This window comes from Kogia breviceps, chromosome 4, assembly GCF_026419965.1.
Source record: "Kogia breviceps isolate mKogBre1 chromosome 4, mKogBre1 haplotype 1, whole genome shotgun sequence".
NCBI classification, from domain to species: Eukaryota; Metazoa; Chordata; class Mammalia; order Artiodactyla; family Physeteridae; genus Kogia; species Kogia breviceps.
Genome location: NC_081313.1, coordinates 76082231 through 76104184, shown reverse-complemented (window position 1 = coordinate 76104184; position 21954 = coordinate 76082231). Strand labels below are relative to the sequence as shown.

The following is a 21954-nucleotide window of genomic DNA, read 5'->3' as shown; positions in this document are numbered from 1 at the left end:
CAAGACTGCATAGCCAGAATGCAAAGACAATTTTTATAGAAGTACTAAGGTACTTCTTCTACCTTATGTGCCTCAGGGAGAAATTCATTAGTGCTATTACAGGTTGTAATTCTGAATACATTTTCCAGATGTCACTTGGTTTTAAATGGTGGCTCTATAGGACTTTTACTAATGCAAATAATTAAGTAGACTTTTGTTAAATGTCTTGGGAACCCAGTATCCGTTAATTCAGCAAATATATATTTATTGAGCACCTACTATGCCCCAAGCACCATTCTATGCTCTGGGGCTAGAACAGCAAGCAAAAAGAAAAAAAAAAATCCCTTCCTTTAAAGAGCTTATATTTTAGTGATTGTCAAAATTTTACAAATAAATATGTAAAGAATTAATATGGATTCTAGCAAAAAATAATTTTCTCTTTTATATATGTTGATGTCTATCAAATTTGCCTTAAATCACTTCCTGAATAAATATATTTTTAAATACACTTTAATAGAATAATCATAGCTGTCAGTTATCATTTGTATCATCTTTAAATATATTGTATGTATTTTAAAAATTAAATAGAAATATTTTCCTTTTCTAGAAATCTTTCTACTTTTCTGGTGAAAGAGAAGATATGGCTCATGTTCCACACATTAACATATTTGAGATTTTTCTTATTCAGGAACTTGAATCTACGGTTACCATGTAATTCTGTACAAAATTCATTTCTTGGGTTACTAAACCATTATTTATGCTTTTTGGTGTCCATGTGGGTTAGGAATATCAAAGAATTCAGTAAAATATACAGTCTTCAAAATTTAATATCACATTTAAAAAATCCCTGATGGTACAAAAACATCATGAAGTCATTTTAAATATTAGAGAAAGGATGTTAGAGGGGATCAGATCTACAGACCTATGTTGAGAAATGACAACACTGAGGGAGAGTGATTTTCTAAGGCCCAGAACCAGTCTTCTGGCCCATGGGCCAGGGGTTCCTCTACCACTCCATACAGGTTCATTTTCTCTGCAATTTGAATAGGCTGTGGGCTTGGCTGAGGTTTGTTAAGAAGGCTGCAAACAGCCCATGCTGCTGTGCCTGATGTGAGTGCTCTTAGGGCACTGCTCCTAACCCTTCTGATCTGTCAAAGGCAGGATGTTTGCATGACCCCAACCAGCTGGCTCAAATTCCCCATTATACTTTGGTTCAGCTAAAGCTTAGCAGTCAGATGACTTTCTAGTTTTCAGTATTAGAATATGTACTACTACCTGAGAACCTTAGTTAATAAATAGTTAACTTTCTCAATTTTGTAATGTATTGATATCATTTACACAATACTTCTTTTGAGCTCTTAGTGAGTACCAAGCAGTGTGTTAAATCCTTAACACAGTTCAACTATTTAATTGTCATGGCCTCTCAGGTGGATACTCTTATCATCCCCATTTTACAGAAGAAGAAACTAAAAGGAGGATATATACCATGCCAGAGGTTATAGGACTAGTTAGCACCAAGGGTGGAATCTGGCTCTTAACTACCATCTGACTTAAATTACCTTAATTTGGCAGCAGGGGCCACAGACCCAGAGAATTTAGATGATCGGTGCAGCATTATAAGAGTCTGGTGGGGAATGGGGATGAGTAACAGTTTATAACCATTGCTGGTTACTTTATGATGCAGATGCTCTTAAAAATCACTCCTTCTGCCAGCTTAGGTGAGTTCTTAAACTTACATTCCTCATACAATTTTAAAAATCATTTACATACTTAGAGAAGTAAGTAGTTTTAAAAGATAATAAAGGTAGACATTTAAAATTTTCCTTTGACGAAGTTACTCCATTTTTTTAAAAGCTGTTTGATTTCTATGGCAAGGCTGAATTTTTTACACTTGTTGGTAGCAGTTCTGTTATTCATAATGTGAAATCTTGGGAGCTCTCTGGTGTAGACTTGGTATTTTCATCTGCCTATTATGCTTGTTACATTGTATTATCCAAGTGAGATTTTAAAAAAGTTTCTTATATAAAATGGTGATTCATCGTTTATCATTAAGGCAGATAGACCAGTTATTTCTGACAATGTAGTGAAGCTCATTTTACTGCCTTTCTTTTTTAAAACTTTATTTTGTCCAACCTAACAATAATTTCACTGGAGGAGAAAAATTAAAATTGCCTCACTGACAATGTAGTGATATCAGTTTTTCCTTCATAGAAATTAAACAAAGTAAAAATCTTAGTGACTTTCCAGGGGTCGGTTGTGCTTTTAGAAAAATGCCTAACAAGTTCTCAAGTTTTTGTTTTCAAGACAAATCTTTCTGTTCTGAAGCATTTAATTGTGTGCTTTTTTGAAGTGCAGTATGGATAAGAGAGTCCATTTAATGAAATTCAGAGTTGACTCATCTTTTTCTTCTTCCTTCTCTCTCCTTCAGCTCTTTCTCTTTGTTGTCTGGAACTTTGAGCTCTACATGATACCAATGGCTTTGTTGTTACTATTGACATGGAACTACTTCTTGATAATATCAGGGAAAGATAACAGGCAACGTGATACAGTAAGTCTCTACTTTCTTATTTGCATGTGTTTTTGTTCTTATTCCTAGTCTCTCCAACAAGATCAACATTGAATTCGGTTTTGCAAACCAGAAATTCTGTCTGTAAATACTCAAGTCTGGAGGAAAGTTTTATCAGTTCAAAACTAACAACTCTTTGGTCCTAACACAATAGAAAGTATTCCCCTATTTCTAGCATTACTCATTTTGGTAGGAACTAAAATTGAGATCACACCAAAGAATGCGTTATGATTTTTAGGTATAAATTAGTTATTCCAAATGATTATTTCTTTTATGCTCCTTACTGTTTTTATGTCTTAATGAATCCTGAGTTAAGACATAATATCACAAAATTATCTATGGTCAGACCAAACGAATGTATTTTATTTAAGACAGTTCTCTGTGGTCTGTCATTGGAGGGCAGGAAGACTTGATGGTTGTTGGCCTAGAAAAGTACATAAAGTACCTTAATTCAGCGTTCATTCACTGAACAATAACAAATACCCTTCTCTGTGTCAGGGGTGTATCAAGATACTGGCTCATGGATCAAGAGCTTTCATTTAACCTAAGGAAAGTTATGTTGCACTCACTTGCCCTCTCCGGCATTTTTGGAAGTTTTTAGAATGTGTGAGACAACCTTTTCTCTCTCAAAGAGTTTTAGACTGAGAAGCAGAAGCTAGCCACATTATAATCACGTTTGTTATTCTCCCACCAGTCTTCATTCCCCTTAGGCTATTTCAGTCACTACATCCCTAGCAAACATACGGCTTGAAAAACTTGCCCATATGTAAATAAATAGGAGGGGAATGTCTTATCCACATAGAATATTTGCAATTTTATAATTCTGTAGACAGCTGTTGAGAATAATTTAAGGGTTTGTCAAACATAAGGATCTATTTGGTAGCTATTTGTCCACATCAGATTCCCTGATTTTTTTTTTTTTTTTTTTGCCATTAAGGGCCTCCATTTGATTGATAATCAGGACTTTTGACAACTATTGTGCCCATGATGCAGGAAACAGAGTTATTTGATCATAAGTTTAGTAGTATTATATCATACTTTGTTATAATAACTTCATAATGATTGCACAGACATACCTATGACATAAAATAATTTTCTTTTTAAATAACTCAAGCAAAATATACTTTAAATGGTTACATAAACAAAATAGACTTCTTCAAAATAATTTTATTTATCATCAAAATAAAAGAAAAATCCAGATGCACAACCACCAAGTACCATGGCAAGGTTGCCAACAACACACCTTGTTTATTTCCCTATGTTATTTGATATATTTCTGTCTCTCTTATGAGATTATAAATTTGAGGTAGGGAAGTGTTCATCTTTGTACTTGCCACCGTCTCTAGCACGTGTTTTGCAAATTAGAGGTGTTCAAACATTTTTTTGTAAAGTTTATCAAACCAAACATGAGATAACATGAGATTGCTATTAGAGATTTTAATGGTTAGGCAGCATCAACAGACAAGGCGTTGTTATTATTATTGGCAAGGATTTATGGATATATATTTAACTTGCACACTGAGAGACAAGCCTCAAATGCCATAAACCTTGGTGTCATGGGGACTAATAGGTACTTCTGTCAATTAATCCAGGATGTTTTCTTTAAGAAGATAGGACTCTCTGAGACAAGTCCTTTTCGTCCCATTTATTTCCAGGAGGTTGTTGAGAGAGAAGAAAATCTACTTTTAAAAAAAATTTAATTTTATTTATTTATTTTTTATACAGCAGGTTCTTATTAGTTATCTATTTTATACATATTAGTGTATATATGTCAATCTCAATCTCCAATTCACCCCAGGAAAATCTACTTTTCATTCAGTTGCCTTGAGACAAATCTGCAAATAAGAATGTTTGCAAAAAAGTGGTAATTTAGTTTCAGCTTCTTAATCCTATGTGTGGGCTTATCTTCAATATTTAGTCATTGGTTTGAGTATTCTTAGTAAAAAATTCTGAAACTATAGACTTTTCTTGTTATTTTCTTCAGAATATACATGCCTTGGCTGGAAAGGTCCACTTTTAGAGGAAAAGTAATAACATATAATGTATCCCCTTGTACTTAAAATTCTCTGTGAATTTTTATAAGCCTATTGAAAAGTTAACATATTATGTAAATTTTTCTACTGCCCTTTTTCCTCCAAAATATAACTCTGATATAGTACTTACACATCCTTCCTTGTGGGCATATCTCTGACTGAATCCCCCTTTTAGCCATGGACTATATTTTATTCCCCAACACAGGCCACTGTGAAACATGCTACAGTCTAACTTTCATGCAATGCCAACTACACTCCATAACTCCCAGTGATTGCCTTTTATTTGCCCAAAACACACATATCCACATATTCTGTTCTTTCCAGGCACCAGAGCAGCAATCACAACGCTTCATTCAATTCTCATTCACTGGCTCAGCTGAGACCTTACGTAACTCTTAAATCCAATTTGTCTAATTATGTGTTTTCTGCCATACCCAGCTGTGCATTTGAACTGGTTGCTCCTTTTGAAAAGAAACCTGGGTTATACTTTGCTGGTTATAGATTGCACACACACACACACACACACACACACATATTCACAAGCACATATATGTAAATTAAGAGAAGTGTTTGTAGGGGTTGCTATGCTGTGCCTGACTACTCATCTACTGCATAGTGGAAAGCCCTGGAAGAATGGTACTTTGCCCTAAGTCCTTCTTGGTATCCCCAAAACAATGCAGAATTTTTCAGCATGTGTGAAAACTTTAGGGAATCTCTGAAGTGCATTAATCACACCATTGGCTGATTCCAAATCAGGGAACTTTCTGTTTCAGGAAAAACAGGGGGCGGGGGAGGGCGGTGGATACTCTGTCACACACAAAAAATCATCTGTACATTATTCAGCTGGGAAAATTCAATTAGGATGAAAATTATAAAAGAAAAACAAATCAAAATAAACTTCAGATTTGTGTAGCAAAAGAGAAAAGAAAATAATATTTCCATGACATAAGAAGTTGTAAGATAAAAGGAAATAAATACTGTAAAAGATAAAAAGTACATAGTTGGGTAAAAATTCTGTCTTCAAAATATTGGAGGATAGTTGAGATTAATACTAAAATAGGAAAGGATTTCTCTGTCTGTTTATTGTTTATTAAGGAGACCATTTCCTTTTTGGAGACTTAAAGATCACAGGAACTGAAACCCCCTACCTTTTCCCCACCATGGTGCCTGTTCTAGTTTAATGAAAAAAATTAGATGTAATCCTTGCCAAGTAAGTTTTGCTGCATATAATGAGCTGAACCCATTGAGGACAGGATAAGGAAACAGCCGTTCCTGAGTCTAACGCTGTAGACTTAGAGATGCACATGAGAAAGAGGTGTGGTTAGCAATGGTATTTCACCTCTGCTGTTTCTCAGTCAGACTTGTTAAAAATAAGCAATTCTAGATCTAAATCAATCTCTACTTGGACCATGACATTAAAATTTATAGCATAAGAATTGTTAGACTTTTCCAGAGAAAACTGTTTAATACAAACTTCATTCAGAAATGTCTGTGGCATGAATGTCATACTTCTCTTGGTTTAAGCCATCACTCCAGAACCAGGGGAACATCACCCCTGCACTGCCCATTGGGCTTGTACCAACTATCCACATTACAGTTACTATAAACTGAGATTTTTGTAAGAGTAGATGCCAAGAAGTGATCTTTACTTTGGAGTTAAAAATTTTCGAATCCTCATTACACCCTGGGCACTGTGTTAAGCACTTTCTTTTATCATGTCATTTAGTTTTCGCCCAGGAGAGAGAAGATGATTGTGTCAGCCCAGCCCATGTGTTGGGGCCTCCTAAATCAGGTGACCGCCTGTTCTCTTCTCTGTGACAAGGAAGGGAACATACGTGGAAGAAGCATGACTACAAGAGCCCTTCCTTGAGAGAGGGGAAATCAAATCTCAGAGGATGAAAGAAACAGGTTGGCTGAAGAAATCAGAGCTCTATATACTCTCACTGAGACAGGTATCATCTTTACTACTTCACATACAGGGAAACAGGGTAGAGAGGTTAAATAGTTCCGAAGGCACACAGTTAGTTAGAAAGTGGCCGAGTGGGTGTTAGGATCCGTCAGTCTTTCTGAAGTTTGCACTCCTTATCACACCACTCAACTACATTTCCTCTTGAGGCTATATTTTGGTCCATCCCAGGTCTCCCTGGGTACCTTTTGAGCACATTTCTCCTTTAAGCTTCAGAATGGTCAGTAGTACTAACTCTATCTTTAAGCAAACAGGTTGTTGGAAAACCCTCATTTTCCCCACTGCACCCCCATGTCCTCCTCACCTCTCATTCAGGAAAATGGAGCAACTTGAATGTATCGGGTATCCTGCTAAGCCTTTTAGAGACATGGTTTCCTTTAATTCTTCATAATAATTTTTTAAAATTATTATTTTATTTTTAACATCTTTATTGGAGTATAATTGCCTTATAATGGTGTGCTAGTTTCTTACTTTACTTCATAATAATTATATCAAGTAAATGATTCTAAATGGTTTTATCCTCATTTTACAAAAGAGGAAATTCAGAATCAAAGAGAATGATGCATAACAAACTCCATAGAGTAAGTGGGGTGCAAACCCAGCTCTGCCCTATTCTGAAGCCTCAGGGTATTTCTGTGGTACACGTTTGGGTATGCCTTTACCAAGGGATCCACTTTCTAAGTGTTTGGAGCCTTACCTGGAATCCCAGGTATCCCCAGATTCTTCCTGTGAGGTACCTGGTGACCTCTCAAGAATGGGTACTGATCACCTGTTTGATCCCAGGTGACCCCGTTCATTTCAAAAAACATTCATGACCGGGAGGACTACTTTCCATCCACCCAGGTGAGCGTGGAAGAGTAAATCAAAGCTAAAAATCCTTCACATTAGTGAAGAAAATCTTTGAATATCTTTGACATTCAAAAATTCTTCAAGCAGTGCTTTTAAATTACATTTTAAAAGAGCATTCATTTTTACTGTCATGATATGCCTCCCACATAACAATCTTAGTTGCCTAATCAATGGAGGCATTAAAAGACTGAAGAGTAGGCTAGATCAATGAAATCATTCTATGACTCATGATCTCACTGTGATACAAATTGAGCCCAAATCTGTCTGCTAAAATACTTTAGGAAATAACTGAAATGTTTTGTTAGTTCCCTCACATGGCAAAGCCCTCCATGCTTCTTTTCCCCTTTAGAATAGCGCTGACTGTATTTGTTGTTGTTGGTACTATTCCACTTAGGCCCAGAACATTGATGTCTAGAAATAAAGCTTGTAAGGAGAGAATTTCCTTTGCCACCATAAATGCTGTTGATAGGACAATTTAGGATCATCCACCAAAGAAACATCTGTTTGTTTGACCTGATTTCCTGTAAATCAAGCTCATTTATTATTTTCTCAGACAGTACTCTCAGTTCCTAAGAAGTCCTCCTGGTGGAGTATTTGAATAAGTAGACTATGGAATAAGTGAAATATTCCTAACAGGATCTGAAAAGACTGGCCAAAGCTGAGCTGAGAGGAGCGGGCTCCATACGAAAAGCACTTTTGGTGCGTGGTCAGACTCTTGGCACTTCAATAAAGGCTTTATCATTCACAGAAAGTAGCCTAGATCAGAGCCTCCTGAGTTTGCATCTCAGTACCAAAAAAGACCATGTACTTGCTCTTAACAGAAGCAGCACTGAGTCATACAGCCTGTAAACACATCTAAAAATTGATGATCACTCTTTTCTTTTTCCTGCTTATTTCAACAAATTTTCTCAAATTTTTAAGGTCAGCAGCTTGCAAAAATGTGAGGAGGACCATGAAAAGAACCAGACCTTTATTTTTCCAACAAAATCACAAGCATAAAGAGGTAGAAACCAACAGCCAATCAGATGTCAGTAGAAAATTTCATCCCTTGTGACCCTTTCAAATCTGTTCAACCACTTAGATGTGCCAGATTATCACTCAGTCTACAGACTGGTGCCCTGTACACTGATGACCATCACCTCATCAGGCTCTGGACATACCCCAACAGGATTTCCACCTTTTTTTCCACTCTTCTCCAATGCCCCACTCCCACCACCATGCTACATTCCCTCTCTCTCAGGTGACCAAGGCCTTCTGTGTTGCAAATTTTCCTCGAGCTCCAACCCCTGAAGCCCTCTGAATTTGTTCCCTGTTTAGGGTTGCCAGTTGTAGCAAGGAAACATACAGATGCCCAGTTAAATTGGTATTTCAGATAAACAACAGGAGATATTTATATAAAAATAATATTCATTATTTATCTAAATTCCAATTTAACTGGATGTCTTGTATTTTTCTGGCAACTTTCCCCCAAATCACAGCTTGTATTCTTACGTCAAGACTCGTAAGAAGGTGATAGTTCTGAAACAAAATGCTGATTTTTTTCCTTCTGCTACTTTTGTCTTTCCGTAATGTCTTTGAGCATGGCATAGAAGATTCCTCATTTGTATGCCCCACCCAAACCATATAGCTTCAGCTTTATCTCCCCTGCATTCCAGCAGGATTGTTCGTTTGTGTGTTTTGGTTTTGAGAATGGAATGTTTAATGAGCAAAAGATGGAGATAGTGGGCAGAAGGGAGGAGGTGCAAAAATGAACCAAAGAGTGCCCCATTCTCTTTTGTCATCTCTTTCAACCAGAAAGCAACCATTCACCACTTGGGAGAGCAGGGAAACAAAGCTCAGACAGCTTATGCCACTTGCAAAGGCTCGCACAGCACGGTGGGACTGGAACCCACTTCCAACTGGTTCCCAGGCCTGTGTTCTCTGCCTCTCCTCCAGTGCACCCATTCCACAGGCCCAGGGTGGGCAAAGACTTGGTCCACATAACATAACAGAAAGCAAAGAAGGAAGCAATGATGCTTCTCTCTTTGTATAGATGGGGAAACTGAGGTCTAGGATAAGGCAGTAACCTCTGCACCGGCAGTGATTTTGTGTGGGTGGTGCTGTGTGGGACAGACGTGGTGGCCCAGGGAAGGGCAGTGTAGGCCTGGTCTTGAACTTAGCGGAGGTGCTCGTGCTGTGCCTGGAAGTTGCACGGGCACCAGAACAGATGTGCAGCGGGCCATCCGGCACGATGTGTGTGTGGCACTGTGCCGGGACAGGTGGCTGGAGCGCTTGAAGTCCTTGCTGCAGGAGCCAAACATAGAAGGGGTTGAGCTCAGAAGCCCTGCCCACAAAGAAGTGGGCACACTCCCTTGAGAGGGCCTGGCTCTCCTGGGGCACCTTGCTCTGGGATGAGCTCCAGGGCTCCTCCTCCAGCTGCACTGTGAACTTGGAGGAGACCCCGTGGGTGTTGATGAGCAGATGGGAGCCTAGGCGTGCGCAGGTCAAGGCCCCACAGTGGAGGAGGAGGCCAAGTAGTGGTCTTCTGCCGCGGGGTAAGGGAACCTTTGAGGGATGGGGTCTTGACATGGCCTTGACAGAGGAGGACCCAGGGTGGCTGGGACAGCTATGGCGGCAGCAGCAGTAGCTGGAGCCGAGTGTATTTGTAGTTTCCCAAATAGTCAATACCCTCTCTCTACAGCTTCTACTCTTTTCTTAAAAAAAAAAAAAATATGTTTGCGAATGTAAGGTGTAGTTCTTGCTTGTCATATATATTTTATTTTTTATGAAAATTGGATCACATTAAAGGTACTGTTAGCATACCTACTTTGAGTTTCCCTAAAATTACTGGAAAACAACATGACTTTTAATGACTGAATAATTTTCACCGTATGAATACTTTATTTTTTCTCAATTAAACACTCATTTTAGAAATGTTTGTTTCCAGTGTTTATGCCATCTCAAAGAATGCTGCAAAGAAACATCCTAATCAAATCTCTGAGCAGGTCGTCGGTAATGTCTTTTGACAAAGTCCTTGAAGGAGAATTCCTGGGTCAGAGTATATGCATTTTGAATATTTTTGGTCGTCAATACTGATTTGCCACCCATTAAGGTTTTAATATTTTATATATATATATGCCTGGGTAACCACCAATTATCTTCTTCATTTCCCCTGGTGAGCCATCTCTGACTTCCTGCCCATTCTTACCCACCCCTACCCCTACCAACCCATCTCTACCATAATATACTCCAAGAGCTTAAGTGAACCCTCCCCTCTCAGTTCCCATATCCCCCTAGCTGTATTATAATAAAAAGCTCACCGGGGTTTTTCTTTACCTGCCCCAGACTGTTCTAACTGTATCTTCCATCTGTATATCTAATCCCAGCACAGAACAAGATATCTCAGCTATAGCAGCACAGTAATTGCTCAAAAAATGTTTAATGAATGAATACTAAGTATGTTAATCTGATTTTTTTTCCACATCAAAAATTGTCTAATTTTCATTCAACAAAAATGTATTGAACATTTGCAGGCACTGTGCTAGCTGTTGTCCAAAGATTATTAAGACCTGGTCCCAGTAAATCTATTATACTTCAATAAAAATAAAAGAAAGGGAGAGGGAGAGGAAAGAAGGAGAGAAAAAAAGACCTGGTCCTTGCCCATGACAGTTTGTGGTCTAGTGAGGGAAACAAACAACTAAGTGTAATACATGGATATAATAGGTGCAGTGATTGAGGCCTATATATGAAATGCAGAGCATGCGGCCAAAAAACATTTAGATCATCCCAGATACGTGTGCGTGTGCTGCATATATAAAGAAAGAGCGTCTACCTATCTGTGGCCACAGCTCTATTCCACCCTTCCGTCTGTCCCTTCACTCAGTAACTCCATGTTTGCCTTTAATACTTCAGTGTATTGTCTATGTTTTTACTCTATTCTCAAACTGCACCTCAACTTCAGATTGGAAGATGAGTGTTACCTGTACGTGACATGTCAGTTCACTTAGAGAAAGATGTAAAGGAAAACAGTTCTATTTTTTAAAGTCAATATACTAAAGATCCTCCTGTCTAGAAGGCAGACTTCTTTTGCTTTAGATCTATTAGGACTCAGGAGAGATACTTAGAATTTAAAGTTAGTGGTAGTTGCCACAGAGGACGCTTATAGTTACTCTTATACTGCAGCCCTCACCATCTTCCTGAATCGCTCCCACCTTGCTCAGATTCCCCAAAGATACATATGAGAATGTAACAAGGTAAAGAGATACTTTTCATTCCTATAGAGTATTTCTGCCTGAAACCCAGCTCTTTTTCCACCAACTGAATTGTCTTGGCAGCCTTGAAGGAAACCTGAAGACCTTGCCCCCATAAATGACTAAATTTCTCTTAATTGAACCCCAATTGACTCCTGGATCCCCAGGAACTCATTGGAAAATCAACTTCCTAAACTCTCCTCAAAGTCTCCCATGGATGCAAAGAATTCACCATCTCAATGGTTTTCCAAAGTGTCCAACCCAAGCATCTACCCATTTGTCAACCAAATGGCTTTATTATTTCTGTTCCCTTTCCAAAAGGTCTGCCTCCACAATTTTGTCATTTCTGTCAAAGAGTGGGACTTACGAGAGCAGAAAAAAGGATATCCACGGTTTGGATCTCACTTCTCAGGGTGGATGTGTTTTCCCACCTATTTCTAGTGATGTTCTGTTGGTTCTTTCTAAATGATTTTCCACCCTCCTCTTGGTAGGTAGCCAAAACTCCTTTGACACCTTATGGTGAGGGAGATAGCATGTAGGACCAACAGAAGCACCTTCTGGCCGACTCATGAACACAGGACTCATTTGCATCATGCCCCGGGTGGTGGGGTGGTGTTAGCTGAAGCTTTCATACAATATTTGTGGAGACTTACTGTCCCTAGTCCAGAAAGGGGATGAGAAATGGCAAGACTTCAATAAACAAACTAAAAATAGAAACCAAGGGATATGTCTTTATCTGCTTGTGGAAAAAGTTTATAAATCAGAACCATTGTTGGGAGTCCAATAAACCTGAGAGTTTTGTATTCATTTTTTTTAGTGTTCCATGAGATAAATTTATTAAGGGCATGTAATTTTAAAGCCTTTCTGTACATGGAACTGGAGTAGTATGTGCAGGTAACCAAACTAAAACATGCCTTCAAGGGCATTTTCTTTCAAGTGTTATTGAATTTATTTCATCATTCAAGAAAAAGAAAATAGTCATGATACCATATCACTTATTTTTTAAACAATAACAATATTCTGGTAACATGCTTAAATGAGAGACAGTTCACCTAAACAAAGTTTCCAGATATGTTACAGTCCCATGGGCAACAGCAGAAACATCTTAAAAATGAGTGTTGCCACTACCACTTTACAGTTGGTAGAGGTTAAGAGTCCAAACTTTGAAATTACAAAGACCTGGCATTAAATTTCAGACCTTCTACTTGTTAGCTGTATGAATTTATTCATTTCTCTAAGCCTCAGTTTCCTCACCAGTAAAATGGGGATAATACCTACTTTTGTTGAGGTCTTGTGAGGATTAAAGAGACAGCACACTGTGTTAAGCATATAGTGAGTGCTCAATAAATGATAATTAGGCACCTGATTATAAAACAGGGCAAACTAGTGGGGGTAAAATGGGTGTTTAAACATAGTAGAAGTAACCGCCTCTCTTAAACAGTTCACTTGTAAGAACTATGAAAGAGAATGGTTTTCCATGGCCATTAGTCCTTCTTGGTTTTGAACTTGTGGACAAAGATAGTAAAATTGCCACAGAAAGATTTCCTGTGTCTATAATCCCCTTGCTGTATATATGGAAGTCCCACAAAATGAAAATTACATTTTTATCAACAAAAAAAGCTGACAAAGAAATTTGAACAATCCTCTACAGATTAAAGCTTCTTGAAAACTGAAATGTATAGAAATACCAAAAATGTATGCCATTTTACAGATCGTATCCATAGATATTTGGAAGAAACATTTTTCTTGATTATCGTAATACAAATCTCCACCATGCACAGGACGTAAAGACAAAGGCCAGCAGCACCATGAGCAGAGAACATGGCATTTCCTTCCCTGAGACCATCACTGAGTCCATAGCAAAATACTCTTTCCTAACAGCTTCACTCTGTATGTTGACTAAGAGAAGGAGAAAGGTAAACCTACTAGCATGCCAGGCCTGAGCACAGGGACTAATTTAAATAAATCAGAATAGAACATAAAAATGTCAACTTAATCAAGCATTTAAATTTTATTAATCAAGCCTAATTTTTATGAGTGCAAATAATCACTGAAGCTGGACAAATTTGTTCTCGATTGCATCAGAAACATAATTTTAATATTTAATGGACTGATGAATTTAAATGGAGAATTATCTTTATGAAACATGCTCCTCATAATTTGCCATTAAATGAGAAATTTTTAAAAAATCAACATAAATCTTACATAAAGGTTATTTAACTAAATGTTGGCACTATAAATATTATAAATACATTATGTACTAATTTAGCAATCATACAGTACACTACATAAAGCTGAAATGATAAGTGGACCAGGCAAGCTTTTCCTAGAATATAGACCTCTTGTGTTATATTGTGGGAAGCTCATGATAAAATGGATACAGAGGTTTTGTGTGAGGTTTCCTGAACATCCTTTTCATGCAGGCTTTTGTGCTACAATTCACCATTCACCACACACATTCTTTCCAGTTCCAATGTAGCTCTAAACCCACATAGGCTGTCTTTTGGGAGGTGATTATTCTTTACAAAAAAGGTAAAAAATATTTTATCATTATTATTTATAGAAAAGAAATACAAGGAAAAAAACTGAAGTTTTCTATGATTTTTTGACATTCAAAATCTGCTCCATTTTTAAAGTTAGACTTTCTGACAATGTTCTCAGGCCTCAAAATATTCTAGGCACAAGGGAAAAAAAAGAAGAAAAATCAAATTAGCATCAGAATATTTTTCTCTTCAAATGTCCACCTATTCTTCTCACCCCCTCTACTACTCCCAATTACATTGCTTAAAATAGGCAGTAGCAGTGAATTTTTGTAAAAAGTAAATTAAACCTAACAGCAATATGGTTCAAAAGTTTGCTCATATTAATCTCCAAGATTAATGGTTTTTTTGTTTTCAAATTCTATTCTTTAAAGGTACCTAATCTTCCCAAAGTGTAGCATTTACCTTTATTATATCTGCTAAACTATACATTTACCTGAAAAGAACTTCTTGCCTATTGCAACTCTAATGCTCCCAAACATATCTGATGGGGTTAGAGTGAGGAACATTTCTGAGAAGACTGGAAAAGACTGGAGATCATAGCAGCTCCCTCCCCCTGCTTTGCAGAAAATGTTTTAAATAGATAATGTGGACTCTTTATTAGACACTTTAAAAGCATTCCTAAGGTTGTTTTTAAAACCTGAGACATTTAAAATTGTGCCCTTTTTTGTTACAAATTTGTGCATCTGGAATGGAAACTTGGTTTTATAGAGAGAGGCTAAAGCATATAATTTTATTTTTTATTTGAAATCTGTTTATTATTAATGAGCAAAAATGTTTTGCTTTGAAAATATTAAATTTTATAAAATAGATTAGTGGTAAGTCTAGTTATCTTTCAATTTCATTTGCAAAGCACATTAAACAATTCAATTTTTTGGCCTTTTGTATAATTTTTAACTCCCCAAATAAGATTGCTTCAAGAAAGCATTAGTTTTTAAAAAGCACATTGCAAGTTAATAGTTGACCTATTTTTTTCCCTGCTCAATCAAATTAACATGCAATATTGTAAAGACTCCAAGATTAGAATTTTCCCTACAAGCGAAAATACAATACATTGTGAAGCCTTTAGATGGAGACATAGTTCAAATAAACACTAGAATTCTGTTCACAATGCTTTGTGTAAGTATAAAAATGAACATTTAAGAATACTGAGAAGGAAATATGAAAAGAAATTCATTTAAGATGCTTATACTGATTATAGAATTTATATTGTATTTAGCCTTTCTTAATGGAACGGTTTTTCTGCATATTAAGCTGACATAAGACTAAAAGGTTACATACTCTTGGCCAGTAAAGTAAATTTACTGCCCTTGCACCTTACAGCAAAACATATTATACTGCAAATAAGAATGCTGTTGTTGATGATGCAGAATTCAGGCCGTATGTAATCCGTGGCATGCATCAAAAGTCATCTGATTGCCACATTAAAGCCACATTTCCTATTAAGAATCAGACTAAATTATAACATGGCACTTCCCAGAATGAGCCAAGGAAACGCATTCTGCAAGAAGAAATAATTATATTTGAGTGTCTCTGTAAAAATCCGGAAGTCTTTTAGCAGTAAGTAATAATGCTTTTCTTTTTAGTCTGCCTTCTTTTGTATTGCAATATATTCAGCTTCACTGGCAAGCCTATCACACTAATTATTATTACATCTAGTGGTTCAGTTATCTTGATGACTACTGTAGCTGAAATACTCCAAGGTCAAATTCTTAATAGCGTGAATCAAACCAAGCAGCCATCATACATGCAGTTGCTTTTGAGATAGACTAAACAGTGTATTCCAGACCTGTTTATGGGTTTTATTATTCTTTCAGATGTGGAGTAAATTATACGTACAGGTTAATTGCACCATTCATTTTGCAAAAGTTCCTTCTCAAGAGTCTTGAGAAGTGCAGGTGTCCTGTGGTGAAAATGACAGCACAGGTGCACCTATAATGATCTTATTGACCACAAAAGTCTTCAGCCCAACCTCCAGTGTTTTAAGTGATCCAAAATAATCTGAGTGGTTGGTTATATGCATCTTCTCAATTCATAGACTTTCAATAATTTCATATGATACTTGCACGTGTAATACATCCATTGGCACACAAATGCCTGTTCTGCTTGGGTTATGTACACACAAAATGGTATAAATGAACTCCAGACCATGTTGAAGCAAACTGCTCTACCCAAATTCCTCCATATCTCTAGAGTGGAAATAAGCATTTAGTTTGTAATGTATCCAAATATAAGCATCTGTACACATTTGGATGTTCTATGAATATAAAATTAAATATGAAACTTCTTTCTTTTGTGACAGTTTTCTTTCTTTAATTTTTTAACATTGCAGTTGCACATCTGGACAGCAGTGATTTCTTCTTTAATTTAAATGTGTTGCTTTTTTATAGACCGTTTTGAGTAAAGCAATTTGAATTGTGTAACTATTCATTCTGAACATAGAAAAACATCCATTTAATTCAAAGATTATTTCTGAGGGAAAAAGTAAACATATAAAAGAAACTGGTTTGTGTCAGCTTTGGCTTTCCAGGGTTTTTGACTTTGTGGTACTCAATACTTATCTTACAAAGGTAACATAACCAAGATTTTTCCTTTTTGTTTAAAGAGATATAAATAAGTGGAAGACTTTAGCCCTGGGAAAATCATAATACAAAGTGTTTTAAGAATTATTCATGGAACTTTTAACCCCCTTTTGTCATTTTAGTTTTCAAACATGCACCCTAAATTAGTATTAAAAAGCAGGACTTTGGGGCTTCCCTGGTGGCGCAGTGGTTGAGAGTCCGCCTGCCGATGCAGGGGACATGGGTTTGTGCCCCGGTCCGGGAAGACCCCACATGCCGCGGAGTGGCTGGGCCCGTCCGTGAGTCATGGCCGCTGAGCCTGCGCGTCCGGAGCCTGTGCTCCTGCAACGGGAGAGGCCACAACAGTGAGAGGCCAGCGTACCGGAAAAAAAAAAAAAAAAAAAGAGGCAGGACTTAGTATCCACTGTCCCGTGATGATTTTAATAGTGAAGTTTACCCGAATCTACTTTTCCTCATCCTTTTACAGTTTTGGTCTGCCTTTTCTGCATCCTGCTGGTCCCCTCCCTTATACATCTTTGTCTAGTGGAGTAATTCTAAACATATTGTCATATTTTTGTTCAGATTACCAGCATCATTTTTAACATTTTCAGCCAAATAAAATTTTATTTCCTTGCAAATCATAAAGCATTTAGTTGTGTCAAATTATAATTAAAAGTCATAATAATAGACTTCCTATACAACTGTATAAAACATACAGATTCTTCAGATGCAGTTTTGCTCCATTTTGAAAATGGATTTTTAAAATATACAGCTACATATTATATTGTATATGTTAATGACAAATGTTTAGCAAATGTGGACTATGAAAGAAGAAATATTATGCTTCTAAAAATAGTGTTATCTGCTTATTCTTTGGCTGTAATGTAGCTGGAACGCTGCATTTGGGGCTGTCTACGTGTGTTTTTTAAAATGTCATCTTTATTAGTATTACATTCAAGGAATAGTACCAAGAATCAGTTTCTTTCAAGACCTTCCTCCAGTGTGTGGCATATAAGTCTGTGACGGGCGACATTACAGAAGGTCATGTCACTTTTAACTGCTTGCATTACATCTTTCTGATTTCCCTAGTGCCCTTCCTTTGTTTGATTAATACTACTTGCTTTCAAGCAAGGTATCAGAAAGCATAATTTGGAAAAAGAATTCTAGGGCCAATCTGAGATATTACCCCTTATGAAAAGAGGAAAACACCCAACTTTGTAAAAATGTATCTTTTCTAACACATGCATTTTTGTCACTCTTCATTTTTTTTTTCCTCAAGGAAATCCTACAGATGTCTTGTTATTAAATTATTGCTGACAAATGTTTGGGCAACTGGACTTTGTATACTTGAAAACAAGACTATGTAGCCCTTATTTGGTTTTATTTGAAGAGGAAAGAGCTGGAATTTGAGACTGGGACTCCTTTATTTTATTTGTTTCCTTAGTTAAGTGTTAAACTCCAGCACTCTTTCTAAATAGTAGGTGTTACTTGAGTTCTCTAGAAAAGGTTGCAATTTTGTGCAATCCTTAAATGCACTTCAGTGATATATACAGTTTGTTTTTAAAAGCTCAGTTTGCAGTTTCTGTATTCATTGCATTTGGCCAGGTCTTATGTCTTAGAGCACAGCCCAGCTTCTGAGACACTGTTGCCTTTAAAGCCATCCATTTCATTGGACCCTTAAAGCCTGAAAATTAGTTGTGAAACCATTATCATGTTAATCGGGAATCTTTATCCACAACTCTACCTGTGCCCCTTTATATGTTCCTTAGTGTCAATGAAACAACCAGAATTGTGTATGTCATTCAGAACCCTGAATATTTTGCCCAGGAAAAAATATATATATCATTTAATTTCCAAAAATTAATGTTTAAATATTATTAAATTGATGTTATTTCTACTTTTATTAGTAGCTCACATTTTTTAGTACTTCGGTACAGGAACTGTGCTGAACACTTGAAACACATTGTCTCGTTGGACCCCTAATCAACACTGTAGGGAAGGTGCTATTATCTCCATTTTCCAAGGCACCTTAAGCTTCATCTGAGCAAACCATAACAGTGGGATACATTCTGAAGCAGCTTAAAGGCATCACTAGGAAACCATCTGTATTATAAATCCTCACTTGTAGATGTTTATGTTGTAACGTTAAAAAGTCACTGGAGGAGGGGAAAAGCCCTCACTTGGGTGCTGCAACACAACACAAAGGCCTCTCGCTAACACAACACTTTCCTGGCAAATGTAAAAGCAAATAGTTGTGTTTGGGTGACTCTGGCTGCGTATTTGTGGGGCAGTTGTGGGTAGCCAATTTCCCACTTGTGCAGTGTGGGAACAGTTTGGGTTTTGCAAATGAAGAGCCTGATTCTGTAGACCTTTTGAGTCCTTCTTGAACATAAGATCTGCAACTGTTTTGTGAAATGCATAAATTAACTTCTTGGTTTTTTTATGGTTCGATAATATTTTGAATCTTTGAAAATTAAAGATATTGGAGATCTCCAAATCTTAAAGTAACAGTTAAATATGCATGCTTTCTATTGCCAGGCAAATCTTTGAAAACAGTTTGAATATTTGCTTTTATTAATCTGCATCATTGATTAGGTATAAGTCTTTGCAGGTGAGCTAGTTGAATTCTGTGGGATAAATGATAGGCCCTCTCCCAAAATGCATGTTCAAAGATATGAAGCATAGATGAGGTTTTCTTCTGTTCAGTCTATCAACAAATATTTATTGAATACTTATTATGAACTGCTAGGCACAATCTGACACCATTCTGCCTTCCTTGCACTGTAGTACGGTGGTAAATACTGAAGAGGAGAGATACATAATACATTCTTAACAATAACCACCTAAAATATTATTTGATTTTTATGCATAAGAATAAAAGTATAATATTCATTTCATTTTCCATATTTGATACATGACTCTACATGAGTAATTTTAGGAAAAAATTACTTAATCTAATATATATCAAATAATCATTGTATACCTGAAATATATACAATTTTTATTTTTTACAAATAGAAAATGACAACCTTAAAATATTACTTAATATAAATCTAAAATTTATAACACCATTTTATAAGAGATACAAAAGTATAATCATTAAAAAAATCATGTGAGAGATCAATCATTTTTTTGTTTTTATTTTCCTTTTTTCCCTTTTATTTATTTATTTTTTTGGTTTTAGAACTGAGCAGGGTTTCAGAGCTGGCTCTGCTATCCCACAATCTGGGTCTGAGTTCTAGTTTAGCTACTTGCTGTGTTAGGTGAATTCTTTTGATGCAACACGATGTACTGAAATATTGTGACTGCCTCTCCTATTTCAACCTCCATCACAAAGGTTCCAGTTTGGAATAGTCTGGCATACAGCACCTCAATTATACATTGTCACTATTGTTGTGTATATATTTATGATATGCATGCTTCAAATTTTCAGGAAGTTAAAAGTCAACATGAAAGGCTATCTGATAGCCTCCATTTAAATTCTATTGGATTATAAGCCTCTTGTGGGCTGAAATGACTATAGATGAAGTATACGTGTGTTATTCATCTTTCTATTCCCACAGTCCCTAGTACTGTGCCTTGGACAAGGGTGTTTGTAATAAATGCTTATGGAGTGTCTGAGTATAGTTAGAATGTCAAGAGTCCTTCTTTCTTGCTGTGGCTGAACTATTTTATATGTCCCCAAAATCAGTGTAGACTCTAACCCGATACTGGAAACAGAACATTGGGCTACTCTGATTCTTTTGAAATGCTGAGTGTCCAAATGAAAGACCACCAGATTCTACCACTTAATAGAAGATTTAAAGTATGACATTAAATTAAGAACAATTTCCCAGTTTGTCAGATGTTTTTAGTTATATATCAGTTCGTGAGAACTAGAGGTTTGTGTTTGGGTTCTTCTTTTAAATCCGTTAAAGCTTTTAGAAACTTTGCAGAAAATTATTAGGATAACTGAGCGTCCTGACGTATTATCTCAGTTTATGTAACTCTTTGTTTAGTAAGCCTTAGTTACTGAAGTTTTCATTCATAGCATATTCCTGTCTCTATCCTAAAGCCACATGAAAGAAGAGCTAGCTATCTGTCTTCTAAACTTAGGAGCTTGGGAGAAAGGTTTGAAAATATTTGATAACCATGATTCTGTCTAGTTTATTCAGAGATAAAGATACTGGATAAAAAAATAGAAGCACCACAAGAAATTATATCAAATGGCATAAATACAGTTATAAGTTAGCACTTACCTGAATAAGAGCTCCCCCCAGAGTTTTTAAATTTTTGGATTCCATGGATTGTGTGTGTATAAATACATAATTAAACACCTGAAATGGGGTGAGGTCTCATTTGTAATGCCTGTAGTTATATATTGATCCAGGCAAGGGGAAATTATTTGGCAAATCCAAAATGACTATACCATTCTGCTGAAGTAGGTAAACCAGGAGCCATTAAAAAATACATGCATGCATATCTATCTACATGGGTTATATATACATAATATACACATTTGATTATTGAATACGTCTTTTCTTTCAGTAGTAATGTTCATTCTCATAACATATTCCATGTGTAAAATCACAGAGAATTAAAATTGGAGTTTCAGGTAATCCACAAAATGAACAAGTAATTCAGAGATGGTCAAGAGTTGACACTTATATGTCAGAATTAAAATTGGAGCCATGAAAGATATTGTTAGCTTTATGCCATAGTTCACCAGCATGAATCAATGAACAGGCATAGATTTTTATCTTAGGGTTTGGTGACAAGTAAATTAGAAATAGCAGAGCTGTTTTCTGCTTAGTTATCTAGCTCCAAATTTAAAGTGCTTAATTTAATATAGACAGTGGAGTAGGTAAAAAAAGAAATCTCCTGATTTAAAGCATCCTTCAGATTAGTGTTAGTTTACCTTATGCATATTTCCAATTCTTTAAATTGTCACAGAACATTTCACACAAATAGGGTTCCCCTGACTGGGATTTTCAGTTCCCTGGTGTTCATCAATTAAAGACATAGCATTTTCCTAATCCCTATCTCTAGATCAGATATTCCCTCTCAGTGCGTCCGTTTCAAATGTTAATAAAGTTTTCACTTCTAAAAGGTTCAAAATGACAGAACAAAATTCTCTCCTTTAAGAGCATGAAAAGGACTTCTGTTTCTGTCTGCAGGTAGTGGAGGACATGCTAGAGGACGAGGAAGAAGAAGATGACAAAGATGACAAGGTAATTATCTTTCCCAGCACT

The 21954-nt window shown here is 36.5% G+C and overlaps 1 protein-coding gene across 13 annotated transcripts in view; it reads left to right on the top strand.

The window, feature by feature from the left end:
• MCTP1 (multiple C2 and transmembrane domain containing 1) overlaps nucleotides 1-21954 on the top strand; it is a 540048-nt gene that overhangs the window by 442239 nt on the left and 75855 nt on the right. For all 13 annotated transcript variants that reach the window (XM_067031360.1, XM_067031359.1, XM_067031357.1 and 10 more), the window contains 2 exons: nucleotides 2408-2527; nucleotides 21880-21933. In XM_067031360.1, the coding sequence (XP_066887461.1) occupies nucleotides 2408-2527; nucleotides 21880-21933 (174 nt within the window). The remainder of the gene's footprint in view (nucleotides 1-2407; nucleotides 2528-21879; nucleotides 21934-21954) is intronic.